At 39.6% G+C, this 18,964-nt stretch overlaps 2 protein-coding genes and 1 long non-coding RNA gene across 4 annotated transcripts in view; 1 reads left to right on the top strand and 2 right to left on the bottom strand.

Annotated features, from left to right (window-relative positions):
* Positions 1 to 932: 932 nt before the first annotated feature.
* Positions 933 to 10,901, top strand: amdhd2 (amidohydrolase domain containing 2). Of its 2 annotated transcripts, none has more exons than XM_024272970.2 (12): positions 933 to 1,186; positions 1,352 to 1,521; positions 2,737 to 2,873; positions 3,878 to 4,017; positions 4,089 to 4,143; positions 4,278 to 4,490; positions 4,582 to 4,670; positions 4,746 to 4,890; positions 7,629 to 7,736; positions 10,156 to 10,224; positions 10,308 to 10,409; positions 10,684 to 10,901. In XM_024272970.2, exons 2-12 carry the CDS (start codon positions 1,439 to 1,441, stop codon positions 10,761 to 10,763), a joined length of 1,221 nt encoding a protein of 406 aa, XP_024128738.1. In that variant the 5' UTR covers positions 933 to 1,186; positions 1,352 to 1,438; the 3' UTR covers positions 10,764 to 10,901. The 2 variants fall into 2 exon arrangements, with proteins under 2 accessions (XP_024128738.1, XP_024128737.1); XM_024272969.2 differs by having other exon boundaries at positions 1,417 to 1,521.
* Positions 7,612 to 13,568, bottom strand: LOC112146909. Its single transcript, XR_002919335.2, has 2 exons — positions 12,589 to 13,568; positions 7,612 to 7,763 (listed from the first exon to the last, which is right to left on the bottom strand). It is a non-coding gene; the product is annotated as an uncharacterized LOC112146909 (long non-coding RNA).
* Positions 13,569 to 14,494: 926 nt separating this feature from the next.
* Positions 14,495 to 18,964, bottom strand: part of LOC112146234 (myosin-6) — a 20,587-nt gene continuing 16,117 nt past the window's right edge. The window contains exons 25-37 of the mRNA XM_036213063.1: positions 18,286 to 18,412; positions 17,903 to 18,218; positions 17,647 to 17,830; positions 17,245 to 17,410; positions 17,048 to 17,172; positions 16,674 to 16,982; positions 16,400 to 16,603; positions 15,603 to 15,728; positions 15,362 to 15,532; positions 15,184 to 15,288; positions 15,013 to 15,108; positions 14,808 to 14,939; positions 14,495 to 14,739 (exon numbers count right to left, since the gene is read on the bottom strand). Coding sequence (XP_036068956.1) covers positions 14,719 to 14,739; positions 14,808 to 14,939; positions 15,013 to 15,108; positions 15,184 to 15,288; positions 15,362 to 15,532; positions 15,603 to 15,728; positions 16,400 to 16,603; positions 16,674 to 16,982; positions 17,048 to 17,172; positions 17,245 to 17,410; positions 17,647 to 17,830; positions 17,903 to 18,218; positions 18,286 to 18,412 — 2,082 coding nt within the window. The 3' untranslated portion in view covers positions 14,495 to 14,718. The remainder of the gene's footprint in view (positions 14,740 to 14,807; positions 14,940 to 15,012; positions 15,109 to 15,183; positions 15,289 to 15,361; positions 15,533 to 15,602; positions 15,729 to 16,399; positions 16,604 to 16,673; positions 16,983 to 17,047; positions 17,173 to 17,244; positions 17,411 to 17,646; positions 17,831 to 17,902; positions 18,219 to 18,285; positions 18,413 to 18,964) is intronic.

The following is an 18,964-nucleotide window of genomic DNA, read 5'->3' on the forward strand; positions in this document are numbered from 1 at the left end:
TTTATTTATCAAACCAAGTTTGTCTCAAAGTTCTGCACATTTAATAATTCATATTATTTAAACAAATGTCAAATCAAGAAAACATTTTTATAGAAATGTTGATTTAAGATCCTTGAAAACCCCAAAAAGTAGCAGTAAATGCTTACGAAACATGAATATAAACTGCATTTACACTCAACTTCTGTGTGAAAGAAATACAAAAAAAATTCAGAAGGAAAAATAAGAACATTGAGAGAAAAATTGTGTTTCTGCGCCCTCAGCTGGACAGACCAGGATCATTGTGGTGCTGCACCTCCTCTTTACCTTCTGGAAAATATGTATTAATAAATAAGTATTAATACTTAAGTAAATGAACACCATTAAAAAAAGACAGTTAATTTTTTAACTTTTTTAATTTATTTTTTAGCCAAATTAATCCTTAAAACCAAACTGATGTATCAAAAACACCAGCAGGTTAAAAAAAACAGTAAATAAAAGACATTTCTGGTGTTATTATTACAAAATAAAAGTGAATGTTGTAAATAAATAAAATTTAAGACTGACTCAAATAAAAGACACAAGGAAATACATTCATAGAAATAATTGGTTCAGTGTTTTTTAAAGAATCATTTAATAATAAAATAATAATAAAAAGTTAAGTGTAAACCACAGTTTGGTTTTTAAAATCCCTCCAGATCTTTATCAAGTCTTGAAGCCTTTTTCTGTCAAAGAAAATGAACTTCGACCACCTGTGAGAAGTAAAATGTGATAATTTAAACTGTTATGATCGCCATGGAGGAATTCAACGATCTTTCGGACTTATTTTATGTCAAAAACTCACTAAAATGAAGAGAATCTCAAACTTTCCCTTCAGTTTAAAGCAGATTCAACGTTCTGAGGTGACCTTTGCCCTCCATCAGCCGCGCGCTCCTTCCTCTGCTGCTCTGATCAGCTGACCGGCGTCACGTGACTCCGCCCGCTTCCCTGTTTTCCTCCGCGAGGACAGAAAACAGACGAACCTCCGGTTCTCTGCGGGTCGTTTGGGATCAGCGGCAGCTCGGCCGGCATGCGGCGGTCCTCCGCGTCCGGGTGTCAGGCTGCTCCGTGCGGATCATCGCGCTGAGGTGTCCCGGATTCAGAGCTGATCCGCGGGTTTGAGTCCCGCAGAGTGGCCGCCCGGCGGGCTGGACGCTGTTCTCCTGTGAAGGTGAGCCTAAAATCTGAGGTTTAGAGCAGACGAGTCTGTGCGGGTCAAAGTCTGCAGACATGCTGATAAGACCAGAGCGGAGTCAACCCAAAGACTCCAACCTCTGAGATGTTTTCCTCTTTAAACGTTTCAACTTCTCTATGAACTCAAACTTTTCCACTCCAGAATCAGCAATTCTGTTATCAGAAGGGTGTCTGATTCATCCTCCGGGGCGTCCCTGTCGTCTGCAGGCGGGTGGAGTTTATCTGGAACATGCCTTCCAACAACTCTGTGTCTGCGGCGCCCATCACCCAGTTCATCAACTGCAGGATCCTGAGGGACCACCGGCTGCAGAGGTATGCACACATTAAAGTTTAAGTTCAATTAGCTATCACGCATTTTAGTATGTGAAATCTGTTCTTTGCATTTGACCCATCACGTGCGGGAGCGGTGAGCTGCAGACACAGCCGGAAAGCGTTTGGTGGTTTATTCCCAATTTACCTCTTAGTGATGAGTGTCGAGCAGGGAGGCACAATTTCTCATTTTTAGAGTCTTTGGTATGGATTTGAGCTCAAGACCTTCCTGTCCCGGGGCGGACACTCTACCACAGGGCCACTGAGATCACATAAACAAATAAACACATGTGTTTGTAACATGTGTCCCATACAGACACATGCATTACGCAACTCGCACAAATGAACACACACTTCAGACATGCAACACACTCTCCTTTTTGTCCAGTAACCATGGAGACCTGGCGTTGTGTGTCCTTGGTAACTTCACATCTGAGCCAAGAGAAATTACATGTGGAGTTCCTCAAGGTTCCATCCTCGGCCCACTTCTATTAACATCTGCTGGCCCAGGGTGTAAAGAACATTAGTTACCATAGTTACGCAGATGACACACAGATATAGATTCCAATGATACCAGGAGATCCAGTTTTCTTACAACTCTTAGTAAATAGATTGAGGATATAAATGACTTGAAACTTACTTCAGTTAAACAAAAACAAACAGAGGTTTTTGTCATTGGGGCTAAAGAGAAAAAGTTTGGATGTCTCTACAGATCTTCAATCTACTCATCTAAAATCTACCAACTAGCAACACAGACCATTGAGGCAGCCACAAAATCAGCCAACTATTATCTTAAAGTACACATCAGATCAACTCCTAGAATCAAAACTTCTCCACATTTCTGGAATAGACTTCCAGAAAACCTTAGATCAGCTGAAAGCACCTGTTCTCAGCTGCATTTGATAAGTTTTTGTTAAAAGGTTAAATCTGCACTCATACTTTAAAGACCCAGTCCGATAAAAATGGTGTTTTTAACCTTTTACTTGGATCCACTTGTAGACAAATAGATCCACGAACTGTAAAAACATCAACATAATGAAAAGACATCTGGGAACACTTTGAAAATGGGTCAAAGGATGATCAGAGTAGGACTTTAAATATTTATTTTATTGATCACTCCTTCAATATTTCTATTAATTTTTTTAAATTTCTTATGTAAGGCACTTTGAGTAGAATTTGTGCTAAAAATGTGGTAAACAGAAAACCTTGTCTTGCCAGGGAGGACCTGTGGGTTCGTGATGGGAGGATTTTAGACCCAGAGAAGCTGTTCTTCGACGAACTGGGATACGCGGACGAGAAAGTGGACTGTGAGAACAGCATCATCGCTCCGGGCTTCATCGACATCCAGATCAACGGTGCAAACACACACTCCCTCCATCCGTCCTATATATATATCATTTCGTTCCTCTCATGAATTAAATCTTCACAATAATTCGGTTGAAAATGTTGCGAGCAGTAGGGAAACAGGGAAACACTACTTCAGCGAGCTCCCCACGCTAACTCCAAAACAAAATCTGCAACTTCCAAAGTATAACATGTTTTCTGAAGAAGCTTTCCAATGATTCTCGAGGAGTTGGGAAGAGATGGATCGAAATCCTTTGGAAAATTTTGGAAAATTCAAGATGACGCTCTCTTGTAGAGCTCAAAGGTCAACTAAACTTTACTTGTGGTTGTAGTCTTGTGGCATGTGTGTGAAATTTTGTTAAATAGCTCAATTGTGAAAAATACGAAAATTTCTCACTTTGCCCCAAACTGGTGCCATGCCGTAGGTTCTGTGGCCATCCCATAATAATATCAAAACCTCATTGGATATCCCCAGAATCTGGTTTCATTAGTGGATTTCGAAATATAATTTTGAGCCCCATAAAAGATTTATGGCTACATTAGTTTTTCATGTCCACATGAAGGAAGGATTCTCCTCCAGGACGGACAGGCGATTCACCAGGACTGTTAAAGAGGAGTTAACTTATCTAACTCAATAACTACATATTTGAATAGAGTTCAGCCAGATAGGACTGGGGAATAGGTAGGGGCGAGGTCGACAGCCACAACGAGCCAGAGGCGTGGTCCACGGACAAGAGCAGGAGCACAGACGCTCCACCAGGAATCTGAAATCTCTCCCGCTCCCCCATAGTGAAGTGTGAAAGAGGAACAACACGTGAATCACACTGCGCCAAACAGATGCATAGAGAACTAAATATAATAAATAATAGAGGAGAGGTGAAGTAAATGAGACAGAATAATTCTTATTTCCACATTTTTTGGATGATTGTGCTCCTGGGTTTAGACGTGGGGATGCTGGTTCATCTGTAGCATCTGCAAACCGAAGCTTTCTGACGACAGTGGCGTCTCCCTGCAGGAGGTTACGGGATCGACTTCTCTAAGCCATCGGATGACGTCGACGCCGGAGTTTCTTTTGTGGCCAAGAAGATCCTGGAACACGGAGTCACGTCCTTCTGCCCGACCCTGGTCACCTCGCCGCCTGAAGTCTACCACAAGGTGGCGCTACGTCAGACGGCGCATCGAGTCCGAGCTTGTTTGCGTGAATCAAATCCTTCTGTGGGTTTCAGGTGTTGCCTCAAATCACAGTCCGCGACGGAGGAGCGCACGGAGCCGGAGTTCTGGGTGAGACTTCACACACAGCAAACCGGAGGAGGTTTTTCAAAGTAAAAGCCTTCCAGTTCTAATCTGCTCCCTTTTCATAAATGAACTCAAAATCAGATTAGAGGACAAGAAGATCAGGAAACGTTTCTCTGCAGGTTTCCACCTGGAGGGTCCGTTCATCAGCGCGGAGAAGAAAGGAGCTCACCCCGAACAGTTCCTGCGCACCTTCCAGCCCGGAGGCTTCCAGGACCTGATGGAGACCTACGGCAGCCTGGATGGCGTTGCCATGGTGACGCTGGCGCCCGAGCTGAGCGGCAGCCACGCGGTGGTCAGGGAGCTCTGCCAGCGGGGCATCAAGGTGTCGCTAGGTGATCGAATGATTTTGTTCTCAGTTTGATGTTTAGCGTTCAGGCCGTCATTCTGACCTTTCTGTGGGTTCTGGTTCTGACCCGGCTGCAGGTCACTCGGTGGCTGACCTGTCTCAGGCTGAGGAGGCGGTTCAACACGGCGCGTCCTGCATCACTCACCTCTTCAACGCCATGCAGCCTGTGAGTCCTCGCCGGACGCCGCCAGGTTTTGGTGATTCGCCTCTTTCTGATCCACTCGGTTCTGTTTTGGTCCAGTTCCACCATCGAGACCCAGGCATTGTGGGTCTGCTGACCAGTGACAAGATTGCTGCCGGCAGGACGGTTTTCTACGGCATGATCGCCGACGGGATCCACACCAACCCGGCCGCTCTGCGGATCGCACACAGAGCCCACCCCTCAGGTGAGTCCTTCACCTGCTGCACAGGAGGCGGAGCCTCTTCCACATACTTACCTGAAACTGCAAAAATTCATTTTAATGAAAATTCTGAAGCTGTGTGAGTGATGTTCAGCAGGAGCAGAAGAAAAAAACTGAAGATCCAATTTACAAAAATCTGATGTTTTATTTCATACAACAGAGTATTAGAGCCAGTTTACAAACAAAAGGTTTTTTAATTTAAATCTCGTAGATTTACAAAAAAATAAAGTCATAATTGTTAAATTACAAGAAAAAACTTGTAAATTTCTGACTTTAAAAGTCACATTATTAATTTATGACTTATATCTTTTAAATTGAAGTAATTAATAGTCATAAATTTATAACTATTTTTTTTATTTATGACAAATTCTTTTGTAAATTGAAGTGTTTTTTAGTCATAAATTTGACTTTAAATATTGTAAATTTAAATGTTTTAAAATTGTAAATTCATGACTTATTTTTTTGTAAATGTGTTTTAAAGTCCTAAGTTTATGACTTATTTCTTATAAATTTAATTGTTTTAAAGTAATAAATGTATTACTTTAAATCTCGTAAATTAAAGTGTTTTAAAGTCATAAGTTTATGATTTATTTTTTGTTAATTTAATTGTTTGAAAGTCATACATTTATAATTTATTTTTCGTAAATATAATGTTTTGAAGTCGTAAATTTGTGACTTATTAAGTGTCTGAGTCATAAATTTTTAAATGTCTTAAATTTAATTGTTTTAAAGTCGTAAATTTATTACTTATTTTTTTGTAAATTTCATTGTTTTAAAGTTGTGAATTTATAATTTATTTATTCCTAAATTTAAATGTTTTGAAGTCATAAATGTATGACTTATGTCTCGTATATTTAAGTGTTTTTAAGTTGTAAATTTATGACTTATTACTCGTAAATTTAGGTGTTTATTTGTTTATCTATTTAAATTATTACTTAAAATCTTGTAGTCTTACTTTTTTGTGGCCCTAATACTCCATCGTAATTTTTAACAACACAAATGAAATGATGAAAATATAAAAATATATTAAATTTTAAAAACATTAATTAGACTAAAATAAGTCAGTTTTTTTACTTAAAAGAAATGGAATAATTCTTCTTTTTAAGACACACTGGTACTCTTTAAAAAGATTCAGAGAGATTACAAACATGATAAAATATCAACATTTGCATTTGTATTTCAGTGTTTTTTTTCTTTATGGAATTATATGGATTTATCATAAATAAATCTGATTTTTACAATAACTTTTGATCATTTTACGAGAAGTTTTCTTCCAGTTTTTGTTTACGGTCTTGATTTCTGTCCTAAACGTCAAGAGCCAGATTGTTCTTACCAACCTTCTTTCTTTCTCGTAAATTTAAGTGTATAAAAGTCGTAAATGTATTACTTATTTCTCGTAAATTTAAGTGTTTTAAAGTTGTAAATTCATGTCTTGTTTTTTCTTTAAGTTTACAGCCAAAGTCTCGTTGACCTTTGACCTCGGGTAAAGGGCACCATCTTGAATTTTACAAAAATACTAAAATGATTGAAACTCTTCTTAGGAACTTTGATCGATCACCTCATAACTTTTCAAGCGTCATTGGGAAGCTACTTGGGGGAAAAAAATGTTGATTTTAGAAACTAGATTTAACAACGTTAGCGTGGCAAGCTAGCAAAAGTAGTGTCCCCTGTTGCTCACACGTTTTTTACCAGAATATTGTGGAAATTAAATACACGAATCGTCGGCTCAGGCTGAACAAAATGAAATAACATACGTTAAGAACACATTAGGAATGTGGGCGTGGCTCACAAAAACCTCTGTTGCTAAGGAAATCCAAAAGTTTACTTTTGCCGATTCTTCTAAAAAGGACACAGATCTGTTCATCAGCTCCAGACGACTAAAAAATAAAATAGTTGCTATGGAGAAAAAACCAACAAAAAGCCACCATTTTTACATTTTTAATATTTTTTAATGAATTTGTCTCATGCAGCACTGACAGGGGGGCACAAGGGGGAGAGTGAGGGGCGTGTAGCAGAGCAGTAGAAATGGGGTTAATAGGCCAACATATCGAGTTCAAATCCTTCTTTTATGATCAGTCATCAGATTTTTCCACATTTCAGGCACAAATCAAACAAAAGGATCAGCAGGATTTCCTTTCTTGCTCCCGGGTTCGTCAGATGTTCTTGACGTTGAAGCGATGCAAACACTTTAGTGACTTTTCATGGGATCATTCTGGAGTCAAACATTAACTCAGCGGCCGTTTATTTCTTTTCTGAAACACTTCAGAAACTGATCTTCCATGAAGTCAGATCAAAACAGTTCATGAGGAGCTGGAATCGGCTCACAGGTCTGACAAACAAACGTTTATTTTTCTGTCTGCATTAGTCAAAACGGGGAATAAAAATGTTTTAAAGAAGATGATACAAAATCTGAACATTCCTGGATTCAATCTGTGAAGGGACTGTCATGTGCCGCTCCTGTTTTTGTGGGTTTTTATAGATTCCAGTAGTTTAATGATTAACACTAACAGCCTGGACGTTCACTTAATCATCAGCTTTAAAACGGACCACAAAAAAGAGAGTCGAGGGAAACTGCACCAGAACAGAGAACGAGGATTCATCCGCCGCTGAAAGTAGTCCCCAGAAAAAGTTCTTTTCTGAAGCGCCGCGGTTTGACTGATGTGATGTCATGTGAGCGGGATCAGAACCAGGATGGACTCTGACTCGTGTGTTTGCTCCTGCAGGTTTAGTTTTGGTCACAGACGCCATCACAGCCATGGGGCTTCCTCCAGGCCGACACACTCTGGGCCAGCAGGTCATCGAGATCCAGGGTCTGCACGCCTACGTGGCAGGTCCGACCTTCAGCTCCTCCAAACTCACTTTATATTTGAAAAAGAAAAAAACATCATTTTTGGAACAAATTTTATTTTTAAATTTACAATTTGAATAAAATATGACCCAAACAAGAATTTTCTGCTCACAGCTCTGAAAAAAGTTGTAGAAGTTTTCATTTTTAATCTTATGATATTAATTGGTTCACAGCTGGTTGATAAAACATAAAAAAATAAATTAAAAAGATTAATTTAAGTGTGCAAATCTAAAAAAAAAAATAGGAGAGTATGTGAACTCTTTTAGGATTCTGGATTTGTTCCCATCATTATGGCACAAATCTAATGCCATATTTAATCCTTCTGGGCTTTTAAAACTAATTTGACAAATTCTTTTTGTTTGTTTTTTTCATTGTGGGTAGCAGCGAACACTAAGAGGGACTAAAAAATGTAAAACAAAAGTAAAATAGTAGAGCTGTCAGGCGATTAAATTTTTTAATCACGATTAATCGCATTTTGTCCAGAGTTAACTCGCGATTAATCGCAAATTTACATGTGGCATTTTTTTAAGGAAAAAAATGTGTGGTTCGTGGAATTTAGCAGTTCTACATTAATTATGAAAACAAGAATGACAAAATTAATAGTTTTAATCAGAAATACTTTATTTTGTAACATTGTATTAAGATAAACTTTCTTAACAATAAAAGGCTGTAACATAAAATGCCTAACAAAAGCCCAAGTGCAAGTGAAGGGCATTTTAAATTCAAAACTTCAATCAACGTTCAGTAAAATAAAATAAAAAAACATCAAAAATAAAATTTCCATAACACTTTAATGTTCATTTTTTGTCAGGACCAAATCTTTTCCTCCTCTGCTGAACTGCAGTAATAAATGAAATAGAGATTTATCATTTCCAATGAACTTTTGTTTTTTAAAACCTTAAAGACTGAGAAAAGCGGGATACTCTGTGGATAGTTTGACAGTCTGTTACTGCCGCCGCGTTCTCTGGCTGCAGCTCGATGCAGCGACGTGTCCAGCGGAGTTCACAGATGAATATGCCGGCAGACAGACCGCTATGCTGGGGCTGGATCACGCTTAAACCTCCAGAACATTTAAAACGTCCCCCGGTGCGGTTGCTGTTCGGAACGTCGGGGGTCCGCAGCTCTCGGGACGCTACACGAGCCAGCACCACCAGACGTTGTACTGGACGCGAACCGGAGCCGGGTTAGAGTGCAGGAGCTCTCCAGGTCCTAGCGCCGGCCGGTTTTAGCTAGCAGCTCGGAGGTTGGAGACCCGACCGTGATCTAGTGAGAGCAGCCGGTGAGTTGGAGGGGGGACGCGCGGTATGGAAAGGCACGCATGAGAAAGTCCGCGATTAATGCGTCAAAAAAATTGTCGGCGTCAAGCACATGTCGGATTAATGCGTTTTTAACGCGACAAATCTGACAGCCCTATAAAATAGTAAAATAAAAATAAAAAAAAACAAGCAAAAACCTGCAACAAATAAATACACAAACAAATAAAGATAAGAGCCAAAAGATTAAAGATATAAAATAAATAATTTAAAGTGATTATCTTTTTTTAGTGATTTACTTCACAGATATATTTAAAAAAGGAGAATATGTGATCTCCTTAGTATTCTGGAATGATTACTATCATTATGGCATAAATCTAATGCCATACTTAACCCTGGAGAACCAGGAGCAGAATTCTTCTGGGCTTTTAAAGTTCAATTTGGGTAGAGAAATACAAAGAACGGCCAAAGGATTTTAACTAAAATTTAAAAAAATAAAATAAATAAATTTACTATCACACAAGTAAAACAAACCAAAAAAATGTAACACATAAAGATCAAAAATAAAAATATAAAAAATTGAAATTAAGTTAAAAAAAATAATAAAACAACACCCCAAAAAAACGTGATCAAAATAAAAATACAATAAATAAATTCAATAAAATTTAAAGCAAAACAATAAAACAGTGGAAAACAGTGGCCAAATTATCCCACCAATGTGGCTCTTTGGCTCCAAAAAGTTGCAACCAATTTGAATAAAGAATTAAATTTTTGTCATTTGCTTTCAGATTTCTAAACTTGTGAGTAAAAAATGAAATATTCTTTTCTTAAAGCCACTGCGGACACGACACTTAATCAAGAACAGTTTTACCGTTCCTCCTAAATGCGAACATAACAGCGCAAAATGATGGTAAAACGTTTGATTTCTTGTCAGGAAGATTTCTTATTAGGATGAGTTTAAACTCATATGAACATTTTATGTCTTGTTGCTATTAAAGTCCCAAATAAGTTGCAAATAAATTAGGATTTTATTCACTAATTATTAATATTTATAAACGAATTGTTCAAAAATAAATACATTAGCTGTGCAGCTTCTGTCAGATTTGTTGGATTGTTCTTCTTTCCGACTGAAGTTTTTCCGTTTTTCAGGAACGAAGACGTTGAGCGGCAGCATCGCCACCATGGACATGTGTGTGCGCCACTTCAGGCTGGCCTCAGGTCTGCTGCCAAACAACCACGTATTATATTATTATTTGATTTACAGTGAAATCTGTCCTCCATCCCTTCTTTCTTGGTTCCAGGCTGTAAAGTCGAAGAAGCTCTGGAAGCTGCTTCCCTCCATCCGGCTCAGGCTCTGGGAATCAGCCACAGGAAGGGAAGGCTGGATTACGGTTTAGACGCAGGTCAAAACCCGAGTCGGAATCTGAAGATCCTCTCAGCATCTCATAAAGAAGCTCTCAGCATCGAGATGCTGAGAGCTTCTTTATGAGATGCTGAGAGAATCTCCAAAGTAAAAACCTGATTCCATCTTCTTTTCTTCTCCTGAAAGCTAAAACAATAATATAGAATTTGGGTGTTTCTGTCTCCAAATTCAAACCTCACTTTCTGCCACAAAAGTTCAAATTTCTTGATACACATTTTATTTCAAACTTAAGTTGAACTTTTCCATTTTTTCAGACCTCGTCATGCTGGACGACTCGCTCAACATCAAGGCCACCTACATTTCCGGACAGGAGGTTTGGAGAAAAGGAGCTTAAAGGAAGCGTCCGCTCCTGCCGCCTCACGCGGATGCATCCGTCTGCAGTCGACTTCAGGAGAAGTTACATCAGTTTGATGTAAAACGTGTCGGTTTTCTGGACTCACTTGGATTAAAATGGGATTTTTAGTGTTTTAAACTTGTTCTTGTGGCATTTTTCTGATCATGGAGGACATATATAAAGAAAATTAATCTTAAAATTGTGTTTCTGAGTATTTCTTTATTTAAATTAAAATGCAAAATCGTATTTGTGATGTAAAAAGGCGGGTCACAAGCTCCTGACACTGAGCTCTTTGGAATGGGAAAGGGGGGTGGGGTTGCTCTTCACCAACACAACTAATGGGTACATTTTTAATGAACTCTGTCCTAGAAAACGTCACAAGTTTTTGGGTTTTGGCTAAAAGTAGCATCATAATAATTAAAAAAAACTAAAAAATTAGGGAGGTAAATCCGGGCCAAAAATATTTGAAACACAAATTAAATTAATTGAAAAATAAGATTGCGGTTTAGCCCAAAAAAAAGTAAAATGTCCAAAACTTTTTGCTATTTTAAAATAAACTCAATTATTTTCAGCTGCAAGTGTTCCGTTTTTTAGGTTTCAAAACTCAAAATGTTAATTTCAAATATTTTTTTCACTTTTTTTTTATTGTCAAATCTGAAATTTCAGTTTCAAGACTTAAGCTCCATAACGAGATGCTTTTAAAATGGATCAAAAGATGATGGGAGTGGGAGTTTATGGAGTAAAACTTCATGTAAAGCAAACGGAAATTAATTTTTTGGTCTTAAAATATCAAATATTTGGAGTTTGATCATCAATTTTCTAAAAAAAAAGCAGCTGAAATAAAGCTTAAATTTAAATCACTTTAACATAAAACAATGTAGTTTGAGTAACACCTTTTCTGAAGTGAGCTTCCTGCTGAAATGACATTTATTATTCCTTCACATACGGAGTTAAACAAAGCAGTTCAGCCTCGGAAGGAGACAAAGAACGACCAGAACAGACACACGAGTCCAACACAAAAAATGGAGACAAAACGGCAATAAAGAGACGACTGATGTCCAAGACATTTAAAAACAGCCTCGCAGCCTCGCCGTGACCCTGAGAGAACAACGACGCAAAGAAAGACAACAATGACACTAAAAACCTAACGGGCAACAAATCAAAGCAAACACAAAGAAACATGTAGGATCAGCACATAAACTGCAGGGTGTTTGTACCAGAGCAGAGTCACAAACGCATGTTTCTGGAAGAGAACAACAACAAAACAAAGAGTTTGTCGGATTTTTTTTACGTCACTTTTATTGGTCTCAACTGGATTAATTTAGCTGAAAAAGAAGATCCTCTTCACAAAAAGTTGTGCATGTCTATTACAAATAGTCTATATTAAAAGTGATGCTGAAGTTTTTTTTTTTGTGTGTGTACTATTATAAAATTAAAATGTTCCAAAGATGGAAGAATATTTCCTACACTACATTTACATGGTCTATGGTCTAATTGCAATATTTACACTATACTTAATAAAATACACTTTAGCTGTACTATTTTTTGCTAAAGGTCAGCTTTCCAAAAATACTTATTAGCCTACTGCATTGTTGATGAAAATAAATTCTTGGAAACCGCTGATCTCAGAATAACAAAAAGTAAATGGCATTTGTTTTTCTAAATATTATTTAATCCATTATGAAATAACATTTAGAGTTATTTTGAATCTCTTTACTTTTACTTTTGTGTTTTTTTTTAAACTTAGAAGCTATATTTTGAGGTTTTTCCTTTACTCATGTTAGATTTCAGGGGTTTTTATAATGAAGAACTTTGGGTCACTTACCACTTTCAACCACAAGAGGGCGCCACTACTTTCCGCGTGTAGTCGAAAGCTTCCGTCGATGACGCAGCGTTTTCCTGATGTTTTAAAGTAAGTTTTTTTTTAATGAGTTTATAAATACGTACAATGTTCATAAACGTTTAAAGATGTACAAAAATAGTTTTGTGTTGAAATATTTACGTTTAGTAATATATTGTTTGACATATTTTCTGGAATTCTGGACCGAAGCTGTAAATGCTAGCTAGCGGCTAATTATTTTATTATTTTTTTTAATCTAAAATTTGATTAGGTGTTTTGTTTATTTTGACTCAAAACTTGATTTATAAAGATGTTTCATCTTCATTATGAATGAGAGTATATATATATATATATATATATATATATATATATTTTAAATAAAGCCTATTTGGTCCCTCTGGCTTTCTGATGACCTCAGACATTGAAAAACGATCAAAAACAAACACAATTAAAATAATTTATAATTATTACTATTACAATATAATTTTATTTTTTTTCATTAAAACATTTAATTTGGGGTATTTGCAAACATTTTGTAGTAATTGTGGCTTAAATGCTTTATTTTTAAGGCAGATTTTCAGAAGTAGAAATTTAGTCGATTTAGGCTTTTGTTTCTTTATATGTTATTTATTATTTTCCATAAAGATGTACAGGAAAAATAGGGAAAATGTGTTGTTTCTTTTCCAAGCATTTCTTACTTAAAAAAATAATAAATAGCTACTTTTATGGGGGAAAAAATGTTTTTTTTCCAAAACTCATATTAACTTGTGATTTTGTCGAAACAAAAATTCATTTTAAGGGTATTTCTTTTGGTGCCTTTTCTTTTATCAAATTGATGAGAATTGATTTCTGTCATGTTTTAGTCAGAGATTTAACAAGTCTTTGTTATAGCTTCATTTGTTTCTCTTCACTTGATAGCAGTTCTGGTTCCGCCCAGCAGAGGGCACTAGTGTCCCACATTGACTGTGAGCCTCATGAAGGAGGGAAGGACCATCACCTGCAGCTCTGAACCAGACACTAAACCATTTAGCAGCATTCACACCAGAGGACCCTCAGCGAGTCTTCACTCCATCATCAGGAGGGAGTCCTACATGTCCCTGATGATCTGAGTCTTCATTTTGAGTCTTTTTTTCTTTTTCTAAACCTTTCATAGTTTAATAGTTAGAAAAATATTTTTCCATGTACGAAACTCTTTTCTTCCTTCTAGATTGTGAAACAAAGGGAAGAAGTCCAACCAATCGATGAATCTCTTGAGGTGCAGGTGGATGAAACTGCTGCGATGACACGCCCCGATGCGCCCTCTGTGCTGCTCTGAGATCTTTTTGCTGCGTGGATGATTTATGTAAGTAATTAGAGGAGCCTTATCGTCATCAGTCACAGATATGTGGAGAGGACAGAAAAAGCTCAGGTTTCTCTTTAACAGATTTATTGAATATGTTTCACTTTGTTGCCCTATAAAAAATCTAGTTCAGTTATGACTTTAGTATTACTATAAGCTTCTTTTTAAAAATAAATGAATTGTTTTTACACAGTTCTGTCAGCCCAAATGTAGCATCAAGCTTCACGTCTGAAACAGAAGAACAGAATCCCAAATCATCACCTCCCCACCATCATGAGCTATTTCTGTTTTTCTTTAGGAAACTTGGTGCCTTGCATTATGGGTAAACATTTTCAAATTGAAAATTGCTTAACGAGTTAACACTTCAGATGTTAGCCAAAAGCTCTTTTTCTTCCAGCAGCAAATTCTCCAAACATGTTGTAGTTGATTGTTTTCTAACTTTATGAAATGTTTATTGTAATTGATTCATAATGGCATTTCTTTAGATCAATGTCATGAATCCAGAGTCATTTGATTTTGTTTTGAAATATTTATTTCAGCTGAGGAAACACACAAACATTTTCACTCTTTTTTTTAAAACATTTTTCACTTCACACTTCTGTTTTTCAAACTCAAATCTGAATTGAAAGAAAAATCTGAAAATACTTTTTCTTTAGCTCCCTCTAGTGGCGGAGAAGGATGTTGCAGCAGCTCAGAACTTCCTGTTTAGTAAAACAGCAAACAAAAGGAATACATCAGGAGTTTGCTGCATGCTAACTTGATGCGAACCAGCAGGTTTACTCTCCACTGTCTTTGGCCTAAAAACAAAAAAATCAGAAGTTATTTTAGATTGAACTTAAAATAGACGTTATCTTCTCAAACTCACTTTGCCGATGTCGCGATTTTTGACTTTCATCTTATTGACTTGAGCTTCAGCGATGTCGGCCCGCTCTTCGGCCTCCTCCAGCTCGTGTTGCACCTTCCTCAGTTTGGTCAGATATGTGTTGGCTTGTTCCTCCTGTCAGGAGCAGAAAGCAGGATCAGAGAAAGCCTCCAGGTGGCGCTATAGACTTAACTGGAGCGTCACTCACCGCCTCCTCGGCCTGCCTCTTGTTGGCTTTGACCTTCAGCTGCAGTTTGTCAACCAGGTCCTGCAGCCGCATGATGTTCTTCCTGTCCTCCTCAGACTGGTCATTTTAGCAGAAAAACATTTTCAGGTAAAAACGAGATTATTTGAAAAGAGGGCGGGGTTTTTCTCTCACCTGATACACCAGCTCCTTGATTCTGCGCTCCAGCTTACGAACGGCTTTCACAGAATCGGATCCGTGTCTTTGTTCTGCTTCGAGCTCGTTCTCAAGTTCTCGTACCTTCAGGAGAAGATGAGTCAGAATCAGAGGATCGTCTCCACCCCTCCCATTTACGTCTGTTTGAAGATTTTACTCTGGCTTCAAGTTTCTGGAGCTGCTTCTTGCCGCCTTTCATGGCCAGGCTCTCGGCCTCGTCCAGGCGCTGCTGCAGGTCCTTCACCGTGGCATCCAGGTTCTTCTTCATCCTCTCCAGGTGGGCGCTGGTGTCCTGCTCCTTCTTCAGCTCCTCTGCCATCATGGCAGCCTGGAAACGGCGTCAAGTAGAGGTTTAATTCTCTGCTGAGACTGTCAGAGGAAAACAAAGATGTGCTCACGTCAGTGATGGCTTTCTTGGCTTTCTCCTCAGCGTTTCTGGCTGACTGGACGCCTTCGTCCATCTCACCCTGGATCTGGGAGAGCTCCGCCTCCAGCTTCTTCCGGCTGTGGAGCAGGCTGGTGTTCTGAGAGAAAACGTTAAAGATGTGAGCTGGATGTTCTCTCAGAGCAGCTTGACCAACCTGTCTGCAAAAATCTGAAGATAAAACTGTAGTACTTTTGGAGAAAACCTCCTCAAGATTAAAGGGTAATCAAACAGGTCAGTCGGAGGCTGACTCCACTCTCAGCTCAGATTTATAAAATTCAAAAATGGGGCAGGGATAGGGGAGGCGGGCTGAGCGGAGGAGGTGTGGTCTGGATATGTGATTGACGGATTTGCCGAGCAAAAGTATTTACACTTTTCCTTAATATTTTGCATGTTTCTGAGTGTTATGGGTCCCTGGATAAAGTCTCAAATGTCCCAGGAATTGGTGAACCAAAGACCGCGTCTGCAGTACAATTTTAACTTTTTTAAGGAATTTTTTTCTTCTGAAACTCCTAATTTTTCAGTAATTTTCAATCATTTTTTAATGCTCAATATTAAATATTAAAAACACAGTTGAAAGTAAACGATAATTACTCCAATTGAGAATGTATTATCATATTTTTATTTATTTTTTATGATTTTTATTGGATGTATTTGGCAATGACCATGAACAGCACTTCTATTTATAGAGATCAACAACCAACAAAAGTTGATGTAGTGTTTGGTAACCCTTTAAACTTGAATTTGTGAATCTGACATGGAGATGTGAACCTGTGAGTGGAGCAGCTGCACCCTCTCGCTGGCGTCCAGCAGCTCCTGCTCCGCCAGCCGCCGGCTCCTCTCCGTCTGCTCCAGAGCGGCTCGCATCTCCTCCAGCTCCGCCTGCAGGAGGTTGCTCCTGCGCTCCGACACGGCGACCTGCTCCTTCATGTCATCGTTGCTCCTCTGAGTGTCATCGAGGTGAACCTGGATCTCCTGCGGGGGTCAGAAGACGTGTTGGATTTGATCACGCCGCTCGCTCTGGGCCTTCTCGCTCACAGCCCACCTTGATCTGCAGCTGCAGGTTCCTCAGCTGCTTCTGGGCCTCGGCCGCCTGCCTGTTGGCGTGGCTGAGCTGGATCTCCATCTCGTTAAGGTCTCCTTCCATCTTCTTCTTCACTCTAAGGGCGTCGTTCCGGCTCCGGACCTCCGCATCCAGATTGGTCTGCATGGTGTCCAGGACTCGCTGACTGTTTCTCTTCAGCTGGTCGATCTCCTCGTCCTTCTCCACTATCTTTTTGTCCACCTCAGACTTCACCTGGTTCAGCTCCAACTGGACCCTCAGGATCTTGGATTCCTCATGCTCCAGTGAGGCCTGGACACACAAAGGATCATGATGTGAAAGTTCTCATATGTTTCTGGTTTTGTTCCTCTCCGTACCTCTGCTTCTTCCAGAGCAGCCTGAGCCTCCAGCTTCTCCTGCTCAGCCTGCTTCTTGGATTTCTCCAGCTCGTGGATGGATTTGCCCATTTCTCCCATCTGCTCGGTGATGTCCATTATTTCTTCTGCAGTGAAAGGAAATGTGATGATTCTTCACCATTAAATGAAACGGCGGTGTTACTGTGGATCAGACAGACGTTGGAGGTTTTTATTCTCTCGTTTGAGGGTCTCCAGCTGTTCCAGGCATTCTTCAAAGGCGTTCTTCATCTTGAAGTTCTCCGTGCCCAAAGAGCGCGCCTCCTTCAGAGCGGACTCCAGCTCCGCCTGAGCCTCCTCGTGCTTCTGCTTCCACTCAGCCAAAACCTTCAGGGCAGAGATGGTGCAGTCAGTGCTTTCTGTTGACATGAGAAGTTCTGGACTTGAACTCCTGTAGGAAATATCCTTCATCTCTTCACTCAGGGAAAAATGTGAACGTATGTAGGAGGTTCAGCCGAAACGAGAGGTTTAAAAAATATATATAGGCTATAGGATATATAATAAGCTGCTCAGAAGGATTTGTTTAAATCTAAGTTTGTTTAAAACAAGGCCTTTAGAAGAACCTTATCAAAGTTCCTCTGTTTCTTGTCCAAGGCTGCGGCGGCGGCGTTTGATCGCTCCACGTCCATCATCAGATCCTCCACCTCTCCCTGCAGCCGCTGCTTGGTCTTCTCCAGTGAGGAACACTTGGAGTTCACCGCTTCCACAGCTTCTTCTGCCTCCTGCAGACGGAGAGCCAACTTCTTCCTGTGGAAGCAAAAAACTTGAAGGTCTCCTCAGGCTCTTTTCTGGTTAACCGCCTGCAGGAGTCGGTCTTACTTGGCCTCCTCCAGCTCCTCAGTGCGTTGGATGGCGTCTGTCTCGTATTTGGTTCTCCACTGAGCCACCTCGCTGTTGGCTTTGGACAGGCAGCGATGGAGCTCTGCTTTGGCCTCCTGCTCCTCCTCGTACTGCTCTCGGAGGAGCTCGCAGTCGTGACGGGCCGACTGCAGACCGTGAGCCAGGGCGTTCTTGGCCTTCACCTCCTCCTCATGCAGTCGTTTCAGTTCCTCGATCTGCTGGAGGAAGGCCTGCTTTCCTCGAGTCAGCTGGGACATCAGTGACTCCTTCTCCTCGAGTTGGCGAGCGGCCTCCGCTGCGGTCAGAGCGGGAACGGTCAGGTCACATATGTCAGGCTGTCAGACACGCAGAACAATCCTCACCGTTTTCCGTGGTGAGGCGAGCTCTCTGGCTGGAGAGGTCGTTGATGAGTCTCAGCTGCTCCTCTTCTTTGCTTTTGGTCTCGCTCAGCTGGTCTTCAAGGGAGCGACACATCTTCTCTAAGTTGATCTTTGGAGAAAAACAAAGTCACTGACTTCCTGAAGGTGCAAAGATGAAAAATTAAGAGGAATTTTACTTAAAGTCCAGCTTTAAATATAGTCTTTCTATTTTAAAAGTGTTCCCAGTGTTCTTTTAATCATTAATATTTAGTTATTAGCCAATATAAAAAAACAAGTCATTTTCTTGAGCATAGTTTCTGTAGAATGGCAGGAGTTCAATAGAAATTCACCTCTGAACTGTGGCCGGGACTGTTGGTGTGGAGTGAGTCTGCCTCCACTTCCCATCATCCCTTTGTTTACACTCTGTCCTATTAGCTTACTTTTTCAAAAGGCATTTTTTCATCTGCTCCTGAGTCACAAGAATTTGAATAAAGAAATACTCGGAAATGTAATTTTAATCTTAATGTTCTTTACATTTGTCCTCCATCATGAGTAAAAGAACATGTTATAAACACCTAAAACACCATTTTCATCTGAGTGGGACTTTAACTGAACCACCTAAAGAGTCAGAACTAGTTCAAATGGTGAAGAAAGCAGACTGGAACTCAGGCAGAAGATAGTG

The sequence above is a fragment of the Oryzias melastigma genome, linkage group LG8, assembly GCF_002922805.2.
Source record: "Oryzias melastigma strain HK-1 linkage group LG8, ASM292280v2, whole genome shotgun sequence".
Taxonomy (NCBI): Eukaryota; Metazoa; Chordata; class Actinopteri; order Beloniformes; family Adrianichthyidae; genus Oryzias; species Oryzias melastigma.

Bases quoted from the DNA above. Each gene is read 5' to 3' on its own strand.
- amdhd2 (XM_024272970.2), top strand. From the start codon at position 1,439: ATGCCTTCCAACAACTCTGTGTCTGCGGCGCCCATCACCCAGTTCATC. The intron at 4,018-4,088 runs GTGGCGCTACGT...TGTGGGTTTCAG, and splicing joins CGCCTGAAGTCTACCACAAG to GTGTTGCCTCAAATCACAGT. The intron at 4,891-7,628 runs GTGAGTCCTTCA...TTGCTCCTGCAG, and splicing joins ACACAGAGCCCACCCCTCAG to GTTTAGTTTTGGTCACAGAC.